This window comes from Microcaecilia unicolor, chromosome 3, assembly GCF_901765095.1.
Source record: "Microcaecilia unicolor chromosome 3, aMicUni1.1, whole genome shotgun sequence".
In the NCBI taxonomy this organism is placed as follows: Eukaryota; Metazoa; Chordata; class Amphibia; order Gymnophiona; family Siphonopidae; genus Microcaecilia; species Microcaecilia unicolor.
In genome coordinates this window covers 218,667,105-218,685,160 of record NC_044033.1, presented here as the reverse complement: position 1 = coordinate 218,685,160, position 18,056 = coordinate 218,667,105, and the positions used below count along the sequence as shown (strand labels likewise).

General features: G+C 42.9%; 1 protein-coding gene across 1 annotated transcript in view; it reads left to right on the top strand.

Moving 5' to 3' along the window:
• The window catches only part of LOC115464375 (vomeronasal type-2 receptor 26-like), a 36,370-nt gene that overhangs the window by 1,073 nt on the left and 17,241 nt on the right, over positions 1 to 18,056 (top strand). Inside the window, exons 2-3 of the mRNA XM_030194761.1 lie at positions 993 to 1,284; positions 3,433 to 4,212. Coding sequence (XP_030050621.1) covers positions 993 to 1,284; positions 3,433 to 4,212 — 1,072 coding nt within the window. The remainder of the gene's footprint in view (positions 1 to 992; positions 1,285 to 3,432; positions 4,213 to 18,056) is intronic.

The following is an 18,056-nucleotide window of genomic DNA, read 5'->3' as shown; positions in this document are numbered from 1 at the left end:
AGGAGCTGGACTCTATTTAACAGTGTCTTCACCACCTTCTGAATCACAGCTAATAATACAGAGAACTGTGCAACATCAGTATAAGACTTTGCTGTCTTTCCTCAACCTCATGTGTGTCTTTCTCAGATTTACTGGTATGCAGTTTGAAAATTCTTGGTCATAATATGACTTTTTCTGCACATTATTTTAATATCAGAAACCTCTGAAACTTCCTCCCTCATACCAAAACTGCAGAGAAGGGCAAGCAGGAGTTTGTTTCATAAGAAAAGCTGCATTACAACCTGAAAGATGGCAGCAACTCTGGTCTTGATTTTGATACCTTGCTACATCCAATGGAAGACCACTGAGGGCCAGTATACACCAATGAAATATGGACACATAAAACCAGGATACCACAAAGATGGAGACGTCATGATTGGGGAATTGTTACAATAAGCAATTTAATAAGATCAGAGCCACTGTCCTATACAGCTTTTCCCACATGGAGAAATCAGTATGTGTAAGTAGCAGAGTGGCTTAGTTCCTATTGGAGACATGATTCATATGTTTAGTGCATATCTCCAGAATTTAGGTGTGAGTATTTTCCCCGGCTCAGTGAATGAAGTATGTGCGCATAAAAGTAAATACTCACTTATGCTAGTTTTCTATAAAGGAGGGCAGGCGATTACCAGTAGCCCTTCAGTCATCTATGTTCAGGTTCTGTTTTATAGAATTGTTCCCATAGTGGTGATATTCATCCTGTATACAGATAGTCTGTGCATTTAAGTTTAGGCCTAAAACTATAAGGATAATGGCTGACAGCCTGAGATTAATCTGTATATTCAGTGTCACTGCCTATCCATATAGCAGTACTTAATATATTTATTTTTCAAACTCTGCAGCTGGCTTTTAAAAACACACACTGACCACTGGTTTTGAAAATAGCTTCACAGCTTTCTTTCCATCTTTCAGTGAGTGATTAATTAATTATCTGATCTTCATTGTCCATACAGTTATTATGAAGAAAACTATTTTGACTACCTGGCATTTGTTTCTGCAGTGGAGGAAATTAACAATAGCTCAGAGCTCTTACCCAACATCACCCTAGGGTTTCATCTTTATGAATCTTACCGCAATTCATTCTTTGCGTTTGGGGCTGCCATGAGTATAATTACTGGTATGGACATCTGGGTTCCTAATTATCGCTGCAAAACATCTGGCACATTGGCTGCTATCATTGAAGGTCTTAACTCAGAGGAATCAAGACAGATGTCCAATATGTTCAGGATGTACCACTATCCACAGGTAAAGGGACTGTTCTGTTTTCTTTTACTGTATAATCCATTAAAAAGACCATTGGGAGGAGGCAGTGTGGCTAATTGCATTTAGGCCTTCTTTTCAGTGCTTATGCTTGGCTTACCAAGGGACCCTTTACTAAGCTGCGTTACAAAGTGGCGTTAGGATTCTCTGGCATGGATTTTTTCTGTGTGCTAAGGACATTTTTAGCACATAACATAGTAACATAGTAAATGACGGCAGATAAAGACCTGAACGGTCCATCCAGGCTGCCCAATAAATGGCCTTTTTCTAATTTTTACATTAATGACCGTGCGTTAATGTCATTAGTGTGCAGTGTTTAAAAAATTAGGATTTAAGAACTCACATGCAAATGCTTGACCTGAGATTTGTAGTATGGAGTGTTGCCATGATTTGGATTTCTGCCAGGTACTTGTGACCTGGCTTGGCCACTGTTTGGAAAAGAGGATACTGGGCTAGATGGACCATTGCTGTGACCCAGTATGGCTTCTCTTATGTTCTTATGCTATTCCTGCACTAATCAATAAGGAGGGAATTAAAAAAATAGCACTAAAAATTTGGGACTGATAAAAGTGAGAACTATGCACAGACAGTGGATAGAGCAGTCTCTCAGATTCTCAAACCAGCCAAGACAAGGATGCTTAGACGTACCCGGATGCAGGACCCCACACTGGGGCAAGCTGGAACAAGCATCCACCTCAATGCCTGATGCCAGAAGGCAGTTGATAAAGCGGTCTCACAGGTTCTCCCTAATTTACAGGTCCTTTTACCAAGCTGCGGTAAAAAGGGTTCAGCACTAGAGCTGGAAGCCAGGTAAAAAAGGCTGAAGATAGCCATGAAAATGGCATGCACTGGGGCTGGAGCTATCGTCGCTGCAGTTGTTGGGCTGTGATAGCTCCAGATTTGCATGGGGTAAGCCCATGGTGGGCTTACTGCCACTTTGTAAAAGGACTCCTTAGGTTCCTAACATTTTAATCTGGTTTTAGTGAAATATAGAATCCTAAGTTTTCTGCTGAAAAATCACCTAAATGAAGAAGCTTAAAAACTTATAGAAATTATTTAAAATGTGATCTCAACATGGCAAAGATGATGATGCATTAATTATTCTCTTACCTATCTATATGTTCCATCTTTGCTTATACCCTGCAATCAAACATATAAACGGTGAGTGACCGTACTCTCTCGCAAATGCGCAGTAGAGACTTCCCTCTCTGTCCCGCCCCGCGTCAATAAGTGATGATGGGGGGGCGGGACATAGAGGGAAACTGCGCGAAGGGGAGGGAACCGCCGAGGTCACCACCGCTCCACCTCCCCCCCAAGGTTGCCACCACTGGTACCCCCCTCCTGGAGTCGCCGCTGCCGCCACCCCTCCACCCAGCCTGTCTCTTCACTATTCAACTTACATCTCCGCAGCAGGCAGATCAGCTGAGCTGCCATTGGCCTTCCTTCCCTGCCTGTGTCCCGCCCTCGCCGATGTTATGTCACAAGAGGGCGGGACACAGGCAGAGAAGGAAGGCCAACAGCAGCTCAGCTGATCTGCCTGCTGCGGAGATGTAAGTTGAATAGCGAAGAGATGGGCCGGGTGGAGGGGTGGCGGCGGTGGTGACTCGTGGGGGGGTACCGGCAGTGGCGAACTCAGGGGGAGGGGGCAGCGGTGACCCACTAGCCCGTTTTAACGGGCTCAACGGCTAGTGTCAAATAAAAAGTTATATTACATATTGTGTTGACATTGTAAGTCATATACTATGCCATATTTATTTATTTTTGATTTTTGCTCACACCTTTTTCAGTAGTAGCTCAAGGTGAGTTACACTCAGGTACACTGGATATTTCTCTGTCCCAGGAGGGCTCACAATTTAAGTTTGTACCTGAGGCAATGGAAGGTTAAGTGATTTGCCCAAGATCACAAGGAGCAGTAGGGGATTTGAACTAGCCACATCTGGCTTGCAAAACCAGTGCACTAACCACTAGGCCACTCCCATTTAAATAGTTTTGTTGCTTTAATTGTCTATTGCTCATATTTGCTTTATTCTTACTGTACACTGCCTTCAGTGAATTCTTTCAAAAAGGCGGTAAATAAATCATAATAAATAAATATTATTATTATGTTATTATTATTATTATTTTTTTTTACAGATTAGTTTCATCTCGCAGAGTCTTCTAATGAGTGACACAGTTAAGTTTCCTTTTTTCTACCGAACTGTCCCCAGTGAACTGCACCTTTGTGCTGGGATTATCAGCTTATTGAAGCATTTTGGTTGGACCTGGGTTGGTATCATTGCATCGGATGATGAAAACAGTTTGAGGATGATTCAGATCCTGAAAGAAGGGATTGAGCAAAATGGTGGCTGCACTGCATTCATTGAAACCTTCAGTCGGAGCAATATAATGACAATGGGGAAAATATATAAAATAGTAATGGACATGCCATCAATTAAAGTGATCATTCTCTGTTCTAATGAAGAAAATTTATTCTATCTACCCCTTCTTATGTTGAACTCTGGGAAGATATGGATCAGCAAAACTGAACTGAATTTTTCCTTGGAAGCTAAAGCAAAACTTAACAAAACGAACACCATCTTATCATTTGCAATTGTAAAGAAAAAGATACCAAGCTTTATAAAATTTATCCAGGAGGTGAACATTACCTTGCTTCCAAGTGATCATCCTACTAAGATGTGGTGGACAGGCCTATGTGACAGCCAGTGTTCAAAAGACATCAAAAGATCCTGCAGTTGTGATATAAAATTGTCAACTGTCCGACCCTGTAACACCAACTACATTGGGAAGAGCAATAGTGTATATAATGCTGTGTACACCCTGGCACATGCACTGCATGACATGCTCATGTCTGGCTCTATTAACACCACATGGAGTAGAGAAATGTGGAAATTATCTGATTATTTGCCATGGAAGGTAACATCATTTGCTATGTTGTGTTCCTCAGAAGAAAGAAAAAGTGAGACAAAGCAAAATGTGAAAGGAAAAACTTTGAGGAAAAGGGGCCTCAGTGCACTGGAGACTCTATGATCCCAGAGAGGCACTGAAACCCCACGATCAAAGAATTTTTTTCATGATAAGATTCTTTACAAGAAGAATAGATAAAGAAGTGGGAAAAGCATGCAAAGCATAGCTAATGGAATTCTTTTCACCTTTTCTACACATATATCCATATTTCTGTAAAAGAAGAGCACATCTTAGCCAATTTGCACCAAGAATTGGCTTTTTAACAAGCAATTATTGGGGTGAATTGGAATGAATCGTATGTGCATGAATTTAGGTGCATGATTTGTGTCTAAATTTTATGCACGTCCTGGAAAAGGGGTCACAAAAATGGGAGGTTCATGGGAGGTTCAGGGTAGAGAGTGGATGTGGATTTACATATGTGTTTAATTATAGAGTATGGGGGCTCCATGCCTAAATTTAGGCACTGGCATTTGCACCTCATATGAGGAAATGTTTAGCTGACCCGAGCACGGGAGGGAGGGAGGCAGGGGAGAGTAATGCTGGACAATGGGGGGTGGGGGGGGGGGGAGGGAGAGTGAAAAATAGGGACAAAATGTTTGGATTTTTCCTGACCTCTCTAGGGCTACCCAACAGAGACAAAAGATATTTGTGACAATGTGCCAGGAGACTTTCGCTACTCTAGTGGCTGGTGGTATGCTAGTGCGTTGATGTGCAGCTTAGTAAATGGGGGGGGGGGGGGGTATTGTTTTCATTTATATATATATTTCTAATATGTTTTTTCTTCACTATATTTCTCGTGCAAGAGTTGCGTTGTAATTATTTTGAAAATTACTTAATCAAAACCACCAAGTTCATTTATATTCGCCTTTTCTCATTTGTTGGTAGAAAGGAACTAGTTAGGAAAAAAAGTTAATTAAGCTGTTGGCATATAACCATAAACTTGTCTATTTAATGCAAATAGCAAAATACATTAGTTAAAAACATATTACAAAGAGAAGTATTAGAATATAATTTTAATAGATTTGCTTTTCCTAAGTCTAGTGTTAACATAGATAGTATCAGAATGCTGAGTCTATCGCAGTGCAGACCAGCATAGTGGCCAGTAGCTAGAAGATGGAAACGTGAGAAGCTTGATTGTATTCAGTTATGAAATACATAGATGGATCTTAAAATATACTATTGATTGTAACAATGAAACTGAATATAAAGTAGAACAATTGAGAAATCAATGGTAGTAATGATAGAGAAGCCAATTATACTAAACTAACCCACTTGGAGAAATTGCTGCAGAGAAATCATTGCAATATAGATGCCATCTAGCACATTACATCTTAGGTTTGTCTATATATTTTTGTAGTTTATACAGATCCACATATGAGGTAGTTTTGTTATCATAAGTCGCGAGCATTCTCGTTGGATAAAGCAACCCAAAATTTGCACCCAGATCCTTTAGATTAGCTCTCATATTTAAAAAAGATTTCTGCTTCAGAGTGATTGTCTTAGCAAGATCAGGTACAATCAATATTGTCATTATCTTGAAACAGCAACAGATTTTTTAATTTTTTTTATTTTTAGCCAATGTTAAAATCCTTCAAGTGTGCTGGTATTGCAGAACTTTTTTCACTTTGGGTCTTCAATGTCAATTTCCTGTAAGCAACCTAAAGGAAATTTATGAGCGCTCTCTGGGGCCCTTTAACTAAACTGCGTAGGCGCCTATTTGTGCCCAACATGCGTCAATTCAGAGTTACCGCCGGCTACCGTGTGGCCCGGGTGGTAATTTCATTTTTAAAATGCATCCGCTACGCACATAGCAGAAACCGAGTGGTAATCGTGTAGATGATTACAGACTGGTTAACGCGTGAGACCTTACCGTTAAGTGTATGGGTGGTGGTAAGGTCTCAGACCCAAAATGGACGCGTGCCAATTTTGATTTTGCCGCACATCTATTTTTGGCAAAAATAAAAAAGGCCTTTTTACAGGCATGCTGAAAAAAGGATCTGTCCGTGCCCAAAACACTTGCCTACACTAGCGCAGCCCATTTTTCAGCGTACCTTAGTAAAAGGACCCCTCTATTTCCAGTTCAGGTTCAAAAGAGAGTTCCAGAAATTTCAGTAACCATGCAGTTAGAAATGCAATCATATCATTTCCCTCCGATAATTCTGGTAAACTCAGCATTCTTTTTTTTTTTAAATATTTTTATTAAGGTACAGGACATCTACAGTTGACACATTACATTCAAAATTCATAACCTTTCCAGATTAGAGCTGCAAATGCGCAACGTACTCTATGCTGCATATCACAAAACATATTCTGTGCTGCGGATAACAAACTCCGAAAACCATACACACTCTTTTGGTAACATCCGAATAGAACCATTTAACAGTGCAGGTGTCCTACCCACCTTATTTTATTAATTTCCTTCCAAGCCACCAAACTGATTCCTTATCCTCCTCCCCCCCCCCCCCCCCACTCCTGAAGCAGACTGAGACCTAGCATGCAGTACTGTGTATAACTTCCACAAAGAGCTATACGCCTGGGCACTTCTGTGTCCGGAGGATTGAGCCCTCTCTCTCTCCCAACTGGCCATCTGTGTCATCTCCACTATCCAATGATACACTGTTGGTGGTTCTTCTGTTACCCAATTGACTAATATAACTTTTCTGGCCATCATGAATGCCACACACACAAACCGCACTTGAAAGGGAGATAGCCCCTGTTCCTTTAAATTTGTTTCATCTCCAAGGAGCAACACTTTATAGTTCCACTCCACTGGGACGTCTAGCATCTATTCTAGGGCCCTCAACACGCCCTCCCAAAATGTATGCAGTTTCGTGCACGCCAAGAAAGTATGCACGAGAGTACCCACTCTTCGTTTACAGCACACGCAACTACTGTCCTCCCAAAGCCCCATTTTCTTCCCCTTTTCCCTAGTGATAAACGCACCATTTAACAATTTGTACTGCATTTCTTGTAGAATAACACTGGGCATTACCTTGAATGCTCCTACAAAGCAGGCTGAGAGCATGTCCACTGTAACCTCGTCTCCTAACTGTTTCCCCGTACCATTTTGCTAGGCCTTCAAAAAAATTGCTTTCCTCTGCTCTCTACCCAGGGCATACCATACCGCAAGCTTATTAGCCTCCTGTGGAACCTGACAAAAAATCTTATCCAGCTGAGAGAAGGTTGGACCACTCGCTCCCCTGGGAGTCAACGTTGCACAATAGTGCTTCCATTGCAAAAAAGGCATATATTCTGCTTGCACCAAACTCCATGTGTCCGCCTGCTTAAAGGAAGGAAGAGAGTCCCCTCCCCCCCCCCCCGGGCCCCTTAAATTGTCCCACATATCTGCATCTTTTGCGCTCCCAAACCTTAAAGCGCGTCGCTCCCTGCCCTGCCGGAAACTTCGGGTAATCAACCGCCACCAAGAAAGGGGAGGAGCCCGAAGGCCCCCCCCCCTTCTCTCCACCACACCCAAGCACGCCTCAGCGGTCGAAGCAGAGGCCCCAAACCCCCTCCCCCCCACCGGCAACTGCAGTAGATTGGAAGCTGAATATGATAGAGACCCCCCTCCCAGATAAATTTCGGTGCAAATCTCACTGCTCTAGTATGCAGCTTATGAATCCAACGGAGTAAGGCGGCCACATTATACAATCTGAGATCCGGTAAATTCAGCCCTCATCTGGATCTAGGCTGAGTAAGTTTGACCATTCCAATTCTAGCCCTACATCCCACCCAAAGAAAAGACCCAATAAATCCTTTATAATATAATTCATCCCGCCGCATAATCCACAAAGGCAGCATCTGCAAGGGGTACAACAACTTTGGCAACATAACCATCTTGACTAATGCCACTCTGCCGAGCAAGGACAGCGGCAACTCCTGCCACCTGCGACATAGCAATTTAAGGCTAATTAACTTATCCTGTATGTTACGACGATACATGACTCTTAAATCCTTATGTAAGTACACCTCTAAGTATTTCAGTGTACCTGAAGACCATGCGAAAGGAAAGGATGACAACTGCTGACACACGCACGTCGAAGAGATGGCTAGAGCTTTCAATTTATCTAAATTTATCTTCAAACCCGAAAAGGAACCAAATTGCAAAAGTAAAGCTATTAGAGTAGGGACTGACGTGGAGGCCTTATCCAAATATATGAGCATGTCATCCGCGAACAGATTGATTCTGAACTCCTGAGAACCCATCCTAATACCCTGCACTTGGTTAGTCTGCCTAATTTTAACCACAAAAGGCTCCAGCGACAACACAAATAACATAAGCGAAAGTGGGCAGCCTTGCCCCGTACCTCTCTGTAACCCAAAAGCCGGAGACAATGCTCCATTGATCAATATCTGCGCCATGGGGTTTTTGTACAAAGCTCTAATACCACCCAGGAAAGCACCCATAATCCCAAATTGCGGAAGCACCCAGAACAAATAGTCCCACAGAATCTTATCAAATGTTTTCTCCGCATCCAGGCTTGTAGTAATAGCATCCCCAGGGACGCCCCCCAGACTTTGCAAAACTGTCAATGCGCGAAGGACATTAGACGACGCATATCTGCCTGGTACAAATCCCGCCTGGTCTGTATGCACTAAAACAGGCAAAACCCTCTCCTGCCTATAAGCCAGGATACTCAAGAAAATTTTTATGTCCTGATTGAGAAGCGATATTGGATGATAAGACCCCCCAGCAACTCTTCATCTCTCCCAGGCTTGGGGAGTACTACTATGTGGGCATGCGTCAGCTCCCTCCCTGCCTTACCCACAGTGCATAAATGTTGGCACAACTTTTGAAAGGGAGGATTGATTTTTAGACCTAAACTTTTATAGAACTCTGAACCCAACCCATCCGGCCCAGGTGCTTTCACCAGCTTCAAACGCTTAAGCGCCTGCCCTACCTCAACCCCCGTAACTGGAGCATTCAAAGCCTCTCGTTGCACCTGCGATACCTGTGGAAGAGCCATATTGTGGAAAAAAGATTCTCTCTGTTCTCTATCCACCTCTCCTTTATCATATAGTGCTATATAGAAGTTCACAAATTCATGTTGTATGCCTTCTATTGATGTTACCACTTTCCTCTCTCCCAATCTGATCTGATCTTAGTAATAATCTTCTTGGTCCCCCTAGTCTTGGCCAAAGCAGCCATCAACTTCCCTGCTTTATTTACCCACCGATTCAAATTTTATTTATACATTTAAATATCTTGGGATGCTCTGGAATTCAAAAGGTCATTAATCTGTCTGCGCGTAGCAAACTACTCGCGCTTTGTCTCCTCATCTCTAGTCAGAATATGTTTCCCCCTCAATTGCTGCAATGTACTCGACAGAGTAACCAATTGATGTTCTCTCTCCCTCCGAGTTTTTGCCACATACACCACAATGTGCCCCCTCATGACTGCCTTTCGTGCCTCCCAATAGGTAATGGGATTCACCGACTCTGGGTCGTTATCCAACAAATAATTGTCCCACATTTTCAGCAGAAAGGAGCGAAATTCCAAGTCAAGGTATAATGTGGGATTCATAAGTCACAGCCTGGTCGCTCCTCCCTGCTACCTTCGCACATCCACCCAGACTAGACAATGGTCTGATACCGCCCCATCAACAATATCTGCTGCCACCGCCCTCGAGAGGAGAGAAGGATCCAGAAGCAGATAATCAAGCCTTGCATGCACGTCATGCACATGGGAGTAAAAAGTGTATTCATAAGATTCCGGATGCAATAGCCGCCAAATATCTAACAACCCCAGCTCACGCAATAAAAAATTAACCCCCTTATCTTTCCATGCTGAAGGGCGTGGTTTTGCTGGTTTATAATCAATTACAGATCTACAAATATGTTAAAATCCCCTCCTACCACCAATTGGTACCCACTAACAGATACCAACTGTGCAAGAAGACCAGAAAAAAATGAGTGAGAGTATACGTTTGGTGCATAAACAGAGCAGAGAGCGACACTTTGGCTCGCAACCTCTCCCAGCCAAAGAACATATCTACCCCCTGGGTCTTGAACTAGTTTATGCATAGCTACATGGTGCTTTTTATGGAACAAAATAGCAACACCCCTCTGCCTGCTATTGAAGGACGCAGATACCAAATCCCCTACCACTATTTTCCCAAAACTGGTTTCGGTTCAAAATGGCTCTCAATTTTACATTTAGATGAAGTACATAAGTAAATAAGTACATAAGTAATGCCACACTGGGAAAAGACCAAGGGTCCATTGAGTCCAGCATCCTGTCCACAACAGCGGCCAATCCAGGTCAAGGGCACCTGGCAAGCTTCCCAAACGTACAAACATTCTATACATGTTATTCCTAGAATTGTGGATTTTTCCCAAGTCCATTTAGTAGTGGTTTATGGACTTGTCCTTTAGGAAACTGTCTAACCCCTTTTAAAACTCTGTCAAGCTAACTGCCTTCACCATGTTCTCCGGCAATGAATTCCAGAGTTTAATTATGCGTTGGGTGAAGAAACCTTTCTCCGATTTGTTTTAAATTTACTACACTGTGGTTTCATCGCATGCCCCCTAGTCCTAGTATTTTTGGAAAGTGTGAACAGACGCTTCACATCCACCTGTTCCACTCCACTCATTATGTTATAGACCTCTATCATGTCTCCCCTCAGCCGTCTCTTCTCCAAGCTGAAAAGCTCTAGGCTTCTTAGTCTTTCTTCATAGGGAAGTCGTCCCATCCCCGCTATCATTTTAGTTGCCCTTCGCTGCACCTTTTCCAATTCTACTATATCTTTCTTGAGATGCGGTGACCAGAATTGAACACAATACTCAAGGTGCGGTCGCACCATGAAGCGATATAACGGCATTATGACATCCTCACACCTGTTTACCATACCTTTCCTAATAATACCCAACATTCTATTTGCTTTCCTAGCCGCAGCAGTACACTGAGCAGAAGGTTTCAGTGTATTATCGACGATGACACCCAGATCCCTTTCTTGGTCCGTAACTCCTAACTTAGAACCTTGCATGACGTAGCTATAATTCGGGTTCTTTTTTCCCACATGCATCACCTTGCACTTGCTCACATTAAACGTCATCTGCCATTTAGCCGCCCAGTCTCCCAGTCTCTTAAGGTCCTTCTGTAATTTTTCACAATCCTGTCGGGAGTTAGACTTTGAATAACTGTGTCATCAGCAAATTTAATTACCTCGCTAGTTACTCCCATCTCTAAATCATTTATAAATATATTAAAAAGCAGCGGTCCTAGCACAGACCCCTCAGGAACCCCACTAACTACCCTTCTCCATTGTGAATACTGCCTATTTAACCCCACTCTCTGTTTCCTATCCTTCAATCAGTTTTTAATCCACAATAGGACATTTCCTCCTATCCCATGACCCTCCAATTTCCTCTGTAGCCTTTCATGAGGTACCTTGTCAAACTCCTTTTGAAAATCCAGATACACAATATCAGCCAGCTCCCCTTTGTCCACATGTTTGTTTACTCCTTCAAAGAATTGAAGTAAATTGGTCAGGCAAGATTTCCCCACACAAACGCATTGCTGACTTGGTCTCAGTAATCCATGTCCTTGGATGTGCTCTGTAATTTTGTTTTTAATAATAGCCTCTACCATTTTCCCCGGCACCGACGTCAGATTCACCGGTCTATAATTTCCTGGATCTCCCCGGGAACCTTTTTTAAAAATCGGCGTTACATTGGCCACCCTCCAATCTTCCGGTACTATGCTCGATTTTAAGGATAAATTGCATATCACTAGCAGTAGCTCCACAAACTCATTTTTCAGTTCTATCAGTACTCTAGGATGAATACCATCCAGTCCAGGAGATTTGCTACTCTTCAGTTTGCTGAACTGCCCCATTATATCCTCCAGGTTTACTGTGAAGTCAGTAAGTTTCTCCAACTCGTCTGCTTGAAATACCATTTCCGACACCGGTATCCCACCCAAATCTTCCTCAGTGAAGACCGAAGCAAAGAATTCATTCAATCTCTCCTCTACGTCATTGTCTTCCTTGATCGCCCCTTTTACCTCTCGGTGATCCAGCGGCCCAACTGATTCTTTTGCCGGCTTCCTGCTTTTAATATACGGAAATTTTTTTTTACTGTTTTTTGCCTCTAATGCTATCTTTTTTTCGTAATCCCTCTTGGCCTTTTTTATCTGCGCCTTGCATTTGCTTTGACACTCCTTATGCTGCTTCTTGTTATTTTCAGACGGTTCCTTCTTCCATTTTCTGAAGGCGTTTCTTTTAGTCCTAATAGCTTCCTTCACCTCACTTTTCAACCACGCCGGCTGTCTTCTGGACTTCCGTTTTTCTTTTCTTTTTTTTTAATCTCTGTTTATTTATTAAGAGCTTTGCAACATAAACCAGCAATACAAACTAACATTTCAGTCTAGTCATTTTGCAATTAGGCATTAATGTAAATCCCCTCCCCTCCACCCTCCCACCTAGTATCTCATATGTATGAAAACCTCCCCACCATAGGCGGTCGGTGGCCCAACTGTTTGGGGAGGTTAGGGGTTGGGGCCAGGGGTGGAGCTTAAATCCATAATTGTCTGATAACACACAGAAAAAATAAATACATAAAAATAAAAGTCACAATACCTTTTATTAAATTTAGATATTAGATATGTATCATATGTCAAAGAATAAAGTGGTTGCTCAAAGCATATATAAGCACAATCGCTCAACTGCAAAGCACTATGCACAACTTTGTGCAAAAACACACTTAGAACCTTACTGTACCATAAATATTAAACTGGGCAGACCTAATACACCAATATACCACCCATACGGAAAATGCAGACTGTCAACAATATGAAACAAGGGATCATATCATCACAATTCTCATGTAGTGCCACAAAGCACCCTAATTCATGTTTAATGTGGGATAAAATGCCATAAATAAGTAAATAAATATAAACTTTTAATGTTGAGCACCTGATTCTCAAAGTGGACATATTCCAAACACTATAATGAAAATAAAATTATCTTTTCTACCTCTGTTGTCTGGTGACTTTTTCTGATCATGCTGGCCCAGTATCCGATTCTGTTGCTATCTGTCCTCAGTGCAGGTCAGGAAGTCATCCTCCTTAAATATCTCCCTGGCAACACAGGACACCTCCAGCCACCCCCTCCCCCACTCTCCCAGCAGTAAGGTAAACAAACCATAAACCAATTTCTACAACTGGACAAGGCTAGAGGGCTTTCACTGCAGCTCCTGCTGTGAGGATGGAGGTAAATCAACAATTTAAACCCCTCAGAGCACAGCAGGGGAGGCTTAGCCTGTCCAAGCCTCTTATACCGGGCGCCTATGCTCCCCACCCATGTTATCAGCACTGTAGATCATTGGTTATACCAGCATCATCCTGATAGACCCCGCCATTCTGCATAGTGAGACCATGTTTTAATATATCTCATCATTCCCCCACGCCTCAAGCTGTAAGTTTGTCCATCAGGCAACAGTAGTCCACTTTTACCAACACTTGATCCACATTGGGTATCGTCTGCTGCTTCCAGTGCTTTGCAATTAGGGTCCTGGCGGCTGTTACAATGTAGGCTAACAGTCCAGAGCAAGAACCTCTGTGTATTCAGCAGACATAGGCCAGGATCAAACACCACCTCCATTCCCACCCCACTCTGTAACTTATTCTTTAGGTCCATCCAGAACTGCTGTATCACTGGACAATCCCACCACATATGCCAGAATGTGTCCCTTGCCCCACAATTTCTCCAGCAAGCTGCCGACCCTTTTTTAAAGATACGTGCTAGCCGACTAGGAGTCAAGTACCACTGATACAGCATTTTATGACCATTTTCCAACAAGGGAGTAGTCACAGAGAATGTCAATAATCATTTAAATATCCTTTTCCACTCCCCCAACTCATATGTTCTACCCAGCAGAGTCTCCCACTTATTAATGCATTTGGACAATGGGTGGGTCCTATGCAACAGGGCTCTATAAATACGGGATATCCCCCCACGATCTTCCCCTGAATTTATAGCTAACTCAAGTTCCGTGGCCTCTAGAGACAGATCCCCCTTTGCTTTCTTCTGAATAAAATCTCTAATTTGCATGTAAAAGAACCTGTCTCTATCTACCAATCCATATTCCTCTTTTAGTGTATTAAATGAGTGGCATTTTGCATCTTCCCAAATGTGGCCCAGTGGGCGTAGGGAAGACGCCGACCACTGCCCATATACTCGTTCTGCATATATGATAGGCGTGGTTAAATGATATTTACGCCCAGAAAACCAGGGAGCTCTACACCTCATCCACTCCCCCAGAACTACCCTCATCTGACCCTTCAAGTCCGACACAAGGCCTCTCAGCAGCGGTAATGGGAGCCATGTCACCGCCCATATTGGGACTCCCTTCAATCCCCACTGTGCTGCATAGGTCCAGAGTTTAGTCGGGCCCCTCAATATTATGGAAAGCATTTGGAATAGGGCAGCTTTATAATATAGGCCAAAGTTAGGCACCCCCATGCCCCCATCTCTCCTAAGTTGAAATAAAATAGAACGAGCCACTCTTGGAGGCCAGATAAAAGCAAACATTTTCTTGTTCAGAGTGCGAAAAAATGTATGCAGTATGGGGACAGGCACAGCCATGAATAGGTATAGTAGTTTAGGTAACAGTGTCATCTTTACCGCAGCAATTCTGCCCATCCATGACATTTGTAGCCCTCCCCATCTCTCCAGCTCTTGTAAAAGCTCTCTTAATTTTGGGAAGAAATTTTCTCGAAAAAGATCCCCAGTGTCTGGTGTCAGGTTAACCCCCAGGTATCTAATATATCTAGTGGACCACTGAAAAGGGAAAGAAGATTGTAGTGTGTCTTGCAGCTCATCAGGACATTGTATGGGCATGATCTCAGATTTCTGGATATTAATCTTAAGGCCTGCTACCTGTCCATAGTCCTGTATTATTTGCATCGCACCCTGCAGCGAGCTCACCGGTTGTGACAATGTGAGCAAGACATCATCTGCATATAGCACAAGTTTGGTTTCCTGTCTCCCTATTCTAATACCTTGTACCGTGGGGTCAGCTCGCATCATAATTGCTAAAGGTTCCATAGCGAGTGCAAACAGAAGTGAAGATAAGGCACAGCCCTGCCTAGTACTCCTCAGCAATGCAAAAGGCTCAGTGGTCATGCCATTAATCTGTAATTGACATAAGGGCTGTCGGTACAGCGCCGCGACCCAGCCGAGATACTGCCCACTGATTCCAACTCTCCGTAGCAGTGCAAACAAAAAGGGCCACAGCACTCTATCAAACGCCTTCTCGGCATCCAATGAGACAAAGACCACTGGGTGACCCATCTGTTTGATTCTATCTAATATATACTGTGCCCGTCTGGTATTATCAAAGGTCTGCCTAGCTGCTATAAATCCAGACTGGTCTTCATGGACCAGACGCGGTAACACCTTTTGTAACCGGGTGGCCAATAAGGAGGTAAAGATCTTTTTAATCAGTCCCCAGCAAAGAGATGGGTCGATAAGAACCGCAGCATTGCGGGTCCTTATGTGGTTTAAGGATCAAGACCACCTCCGCTAAGCGCCAAGATCGTGGGATCCCCGATTCGGCCCGAACATCATTAAATACACGTAATAAGATGGGGGCTAAGATGGAGTTAAAGCATTTATAAAATCGATTACTATATTCATCAGCTCCCGGGGCCTTTCCACCAGGCAGACCCTTAATAGCTGCAGTCACTTCTTCTAATTCTATGGGTGCCGATAGCATCTCCTGTTCTGTCCCTCTCAGACTTGGTATTTCTATATTATTCAAATAGGTCTGGATAGCATCCTCATCCACCCTCTCCTCTGGCTGATAGAGTTTCTGGTAGTAGTCTGTAAATATTCTCCTAATATCTGTCATTTGATCCCAGACCTGCCCATCTTCCGTTCTCACTTTACCTATCACATTTTGACTCTTAAGTTGTTTTAGTTTATATGCTAATAGTTTACTGGCTTTATTACTAAATTCATAATATTCTTGTGTTCGCTGCATCTGCTCATTAATAATCTTAAGTTCTAGATCTAAAAGCTGTACCCTAGCTTTATGTAATTCCTCATGTTGACTGGGCGTAGCCTGGTTGCGCTTAGCCAGCAGCTCTAAATGTTGTACTGATTGTCGCAAAGTTCTCTCCCTTTCCCGATGATCTTTCAATAGATGGGATTGCAAAGAGATCATGGACCCCCTAATCACTACTTTCAGACTTTCCAATAAAATCTCTGATGATGTTCCCGGGATGTCATTAAACTGCAGGAACTCCCTGAGGTCCCCTGTAATATGCTGAACATTCTTAGGGTCATCCAATACCCCATCCGGAAATTGCCATCTCTTATGTCTATCACTCACAGGAAAACCCCGGAGTTTGGAGTTTTAAGGAAAGGGGAGCATGATCCGACCAAGATCGTGTCTGTATCTCGGAAGATTCTGCCTGTAGGGCCACTCCTGTGCTTCCCATCCACATATCTATTCTCGAATATGTGTCATGCGGGGCCGAATAGCATGTATAATCCCTCTCACGCCAATGTAACACCCTCCAAATATCAACTAATCCCCAGTGATTCAGGAACTGGATCAGCTTGTCTCGGTCTGATTGTGCATAGCCAGCTATCCCTTTTGAATTGTCTAACTCTGGGTCCAGCATCAAGTTAAAATCTCCTCCAAGCAATATTTGCCCTTGCACATATCGTAAAAGTTGAGTGCTAAGAGTTTCATAAAATTCTCCCTGTGAATGATTGGGGGCATAAATGTTAATTAGTGTATAAGTGTGCCCCCCCAAGGGATACTACCATCAGCACAAACCTACCTCCTGAGTCTTTCTTCACCTAATTTGCGGAATATGTTTGGCCTGGGCCTCCAGGATGGTATATTTGAACAGCGTCCATGCCTGTTGTACAGTTTTTACTCTCTCAGTTGCCCCCCTAACTTTTTTTTTCACCGTTCTTCTCATTTTATCATAGTCTCCTTTTTTAAAGTTAAACGCTAACGTATTTGACTTCCTGTGTATAGTTACTTCAAGGTTGATATCAAAACTGATCATATTATGATCACTGTTATCAAGCGGCCCCAGTACCATAACGTCCCTCACCAGATCATACGCTCCACTAAGGACCAAGTCTAGAATTTTTCCTTCTCTCGTCGGCTCCTGCACCAGCTGCTCCATAAAGCTGTCCTTGATTTTATCAAGAAAGTACCTCTCTAGCATGTCCCAATGTTACATTTACCCAGTCTGTATTTGGATAATTGAAGTCACCCATTATTATCACATTGCCCATTTTGTTCACGTCTCTGATTTCTTTTATCATTTCTGCGTCTACCTGCTCATCCTGGCGAGGCGGACGGTAGTACACTCCTATCATCGTCCTTTTCCCTTTTATACATGGAATTTCAACCCACAATGATTCAAAGGTGTGATTTGTGTCCTGCTGAATTTGTAATCTGTCTGAATCAAGGCTCTCGTTAATATACAATACTACCCCCTCCACCAGTCCGGTTCTCCTTATCACTACGATATACTTTGTACCCCGGTATGACAGTGTCCCACTGGTTATCCTCCTTCCACCAGGTCTCAGTAATGCCTATTATATCCAATTTTTCATTTAGTGCAATATATTCCAACTCTCCCATCTTATTTCTTAGACTCCTAGCATTTGTATATAGGCATTTCAGAGTATGTTTGTTGTTCCTATTTGCATGATGCTTAGTACTTGACACTATTGATTTGCCATCTTTTGTCTGATCTTTAGTTGTATTTAAGGGCACCTGGCCTACCACGGTCTGTTGTGCAACCTCACTATCCAGAACCC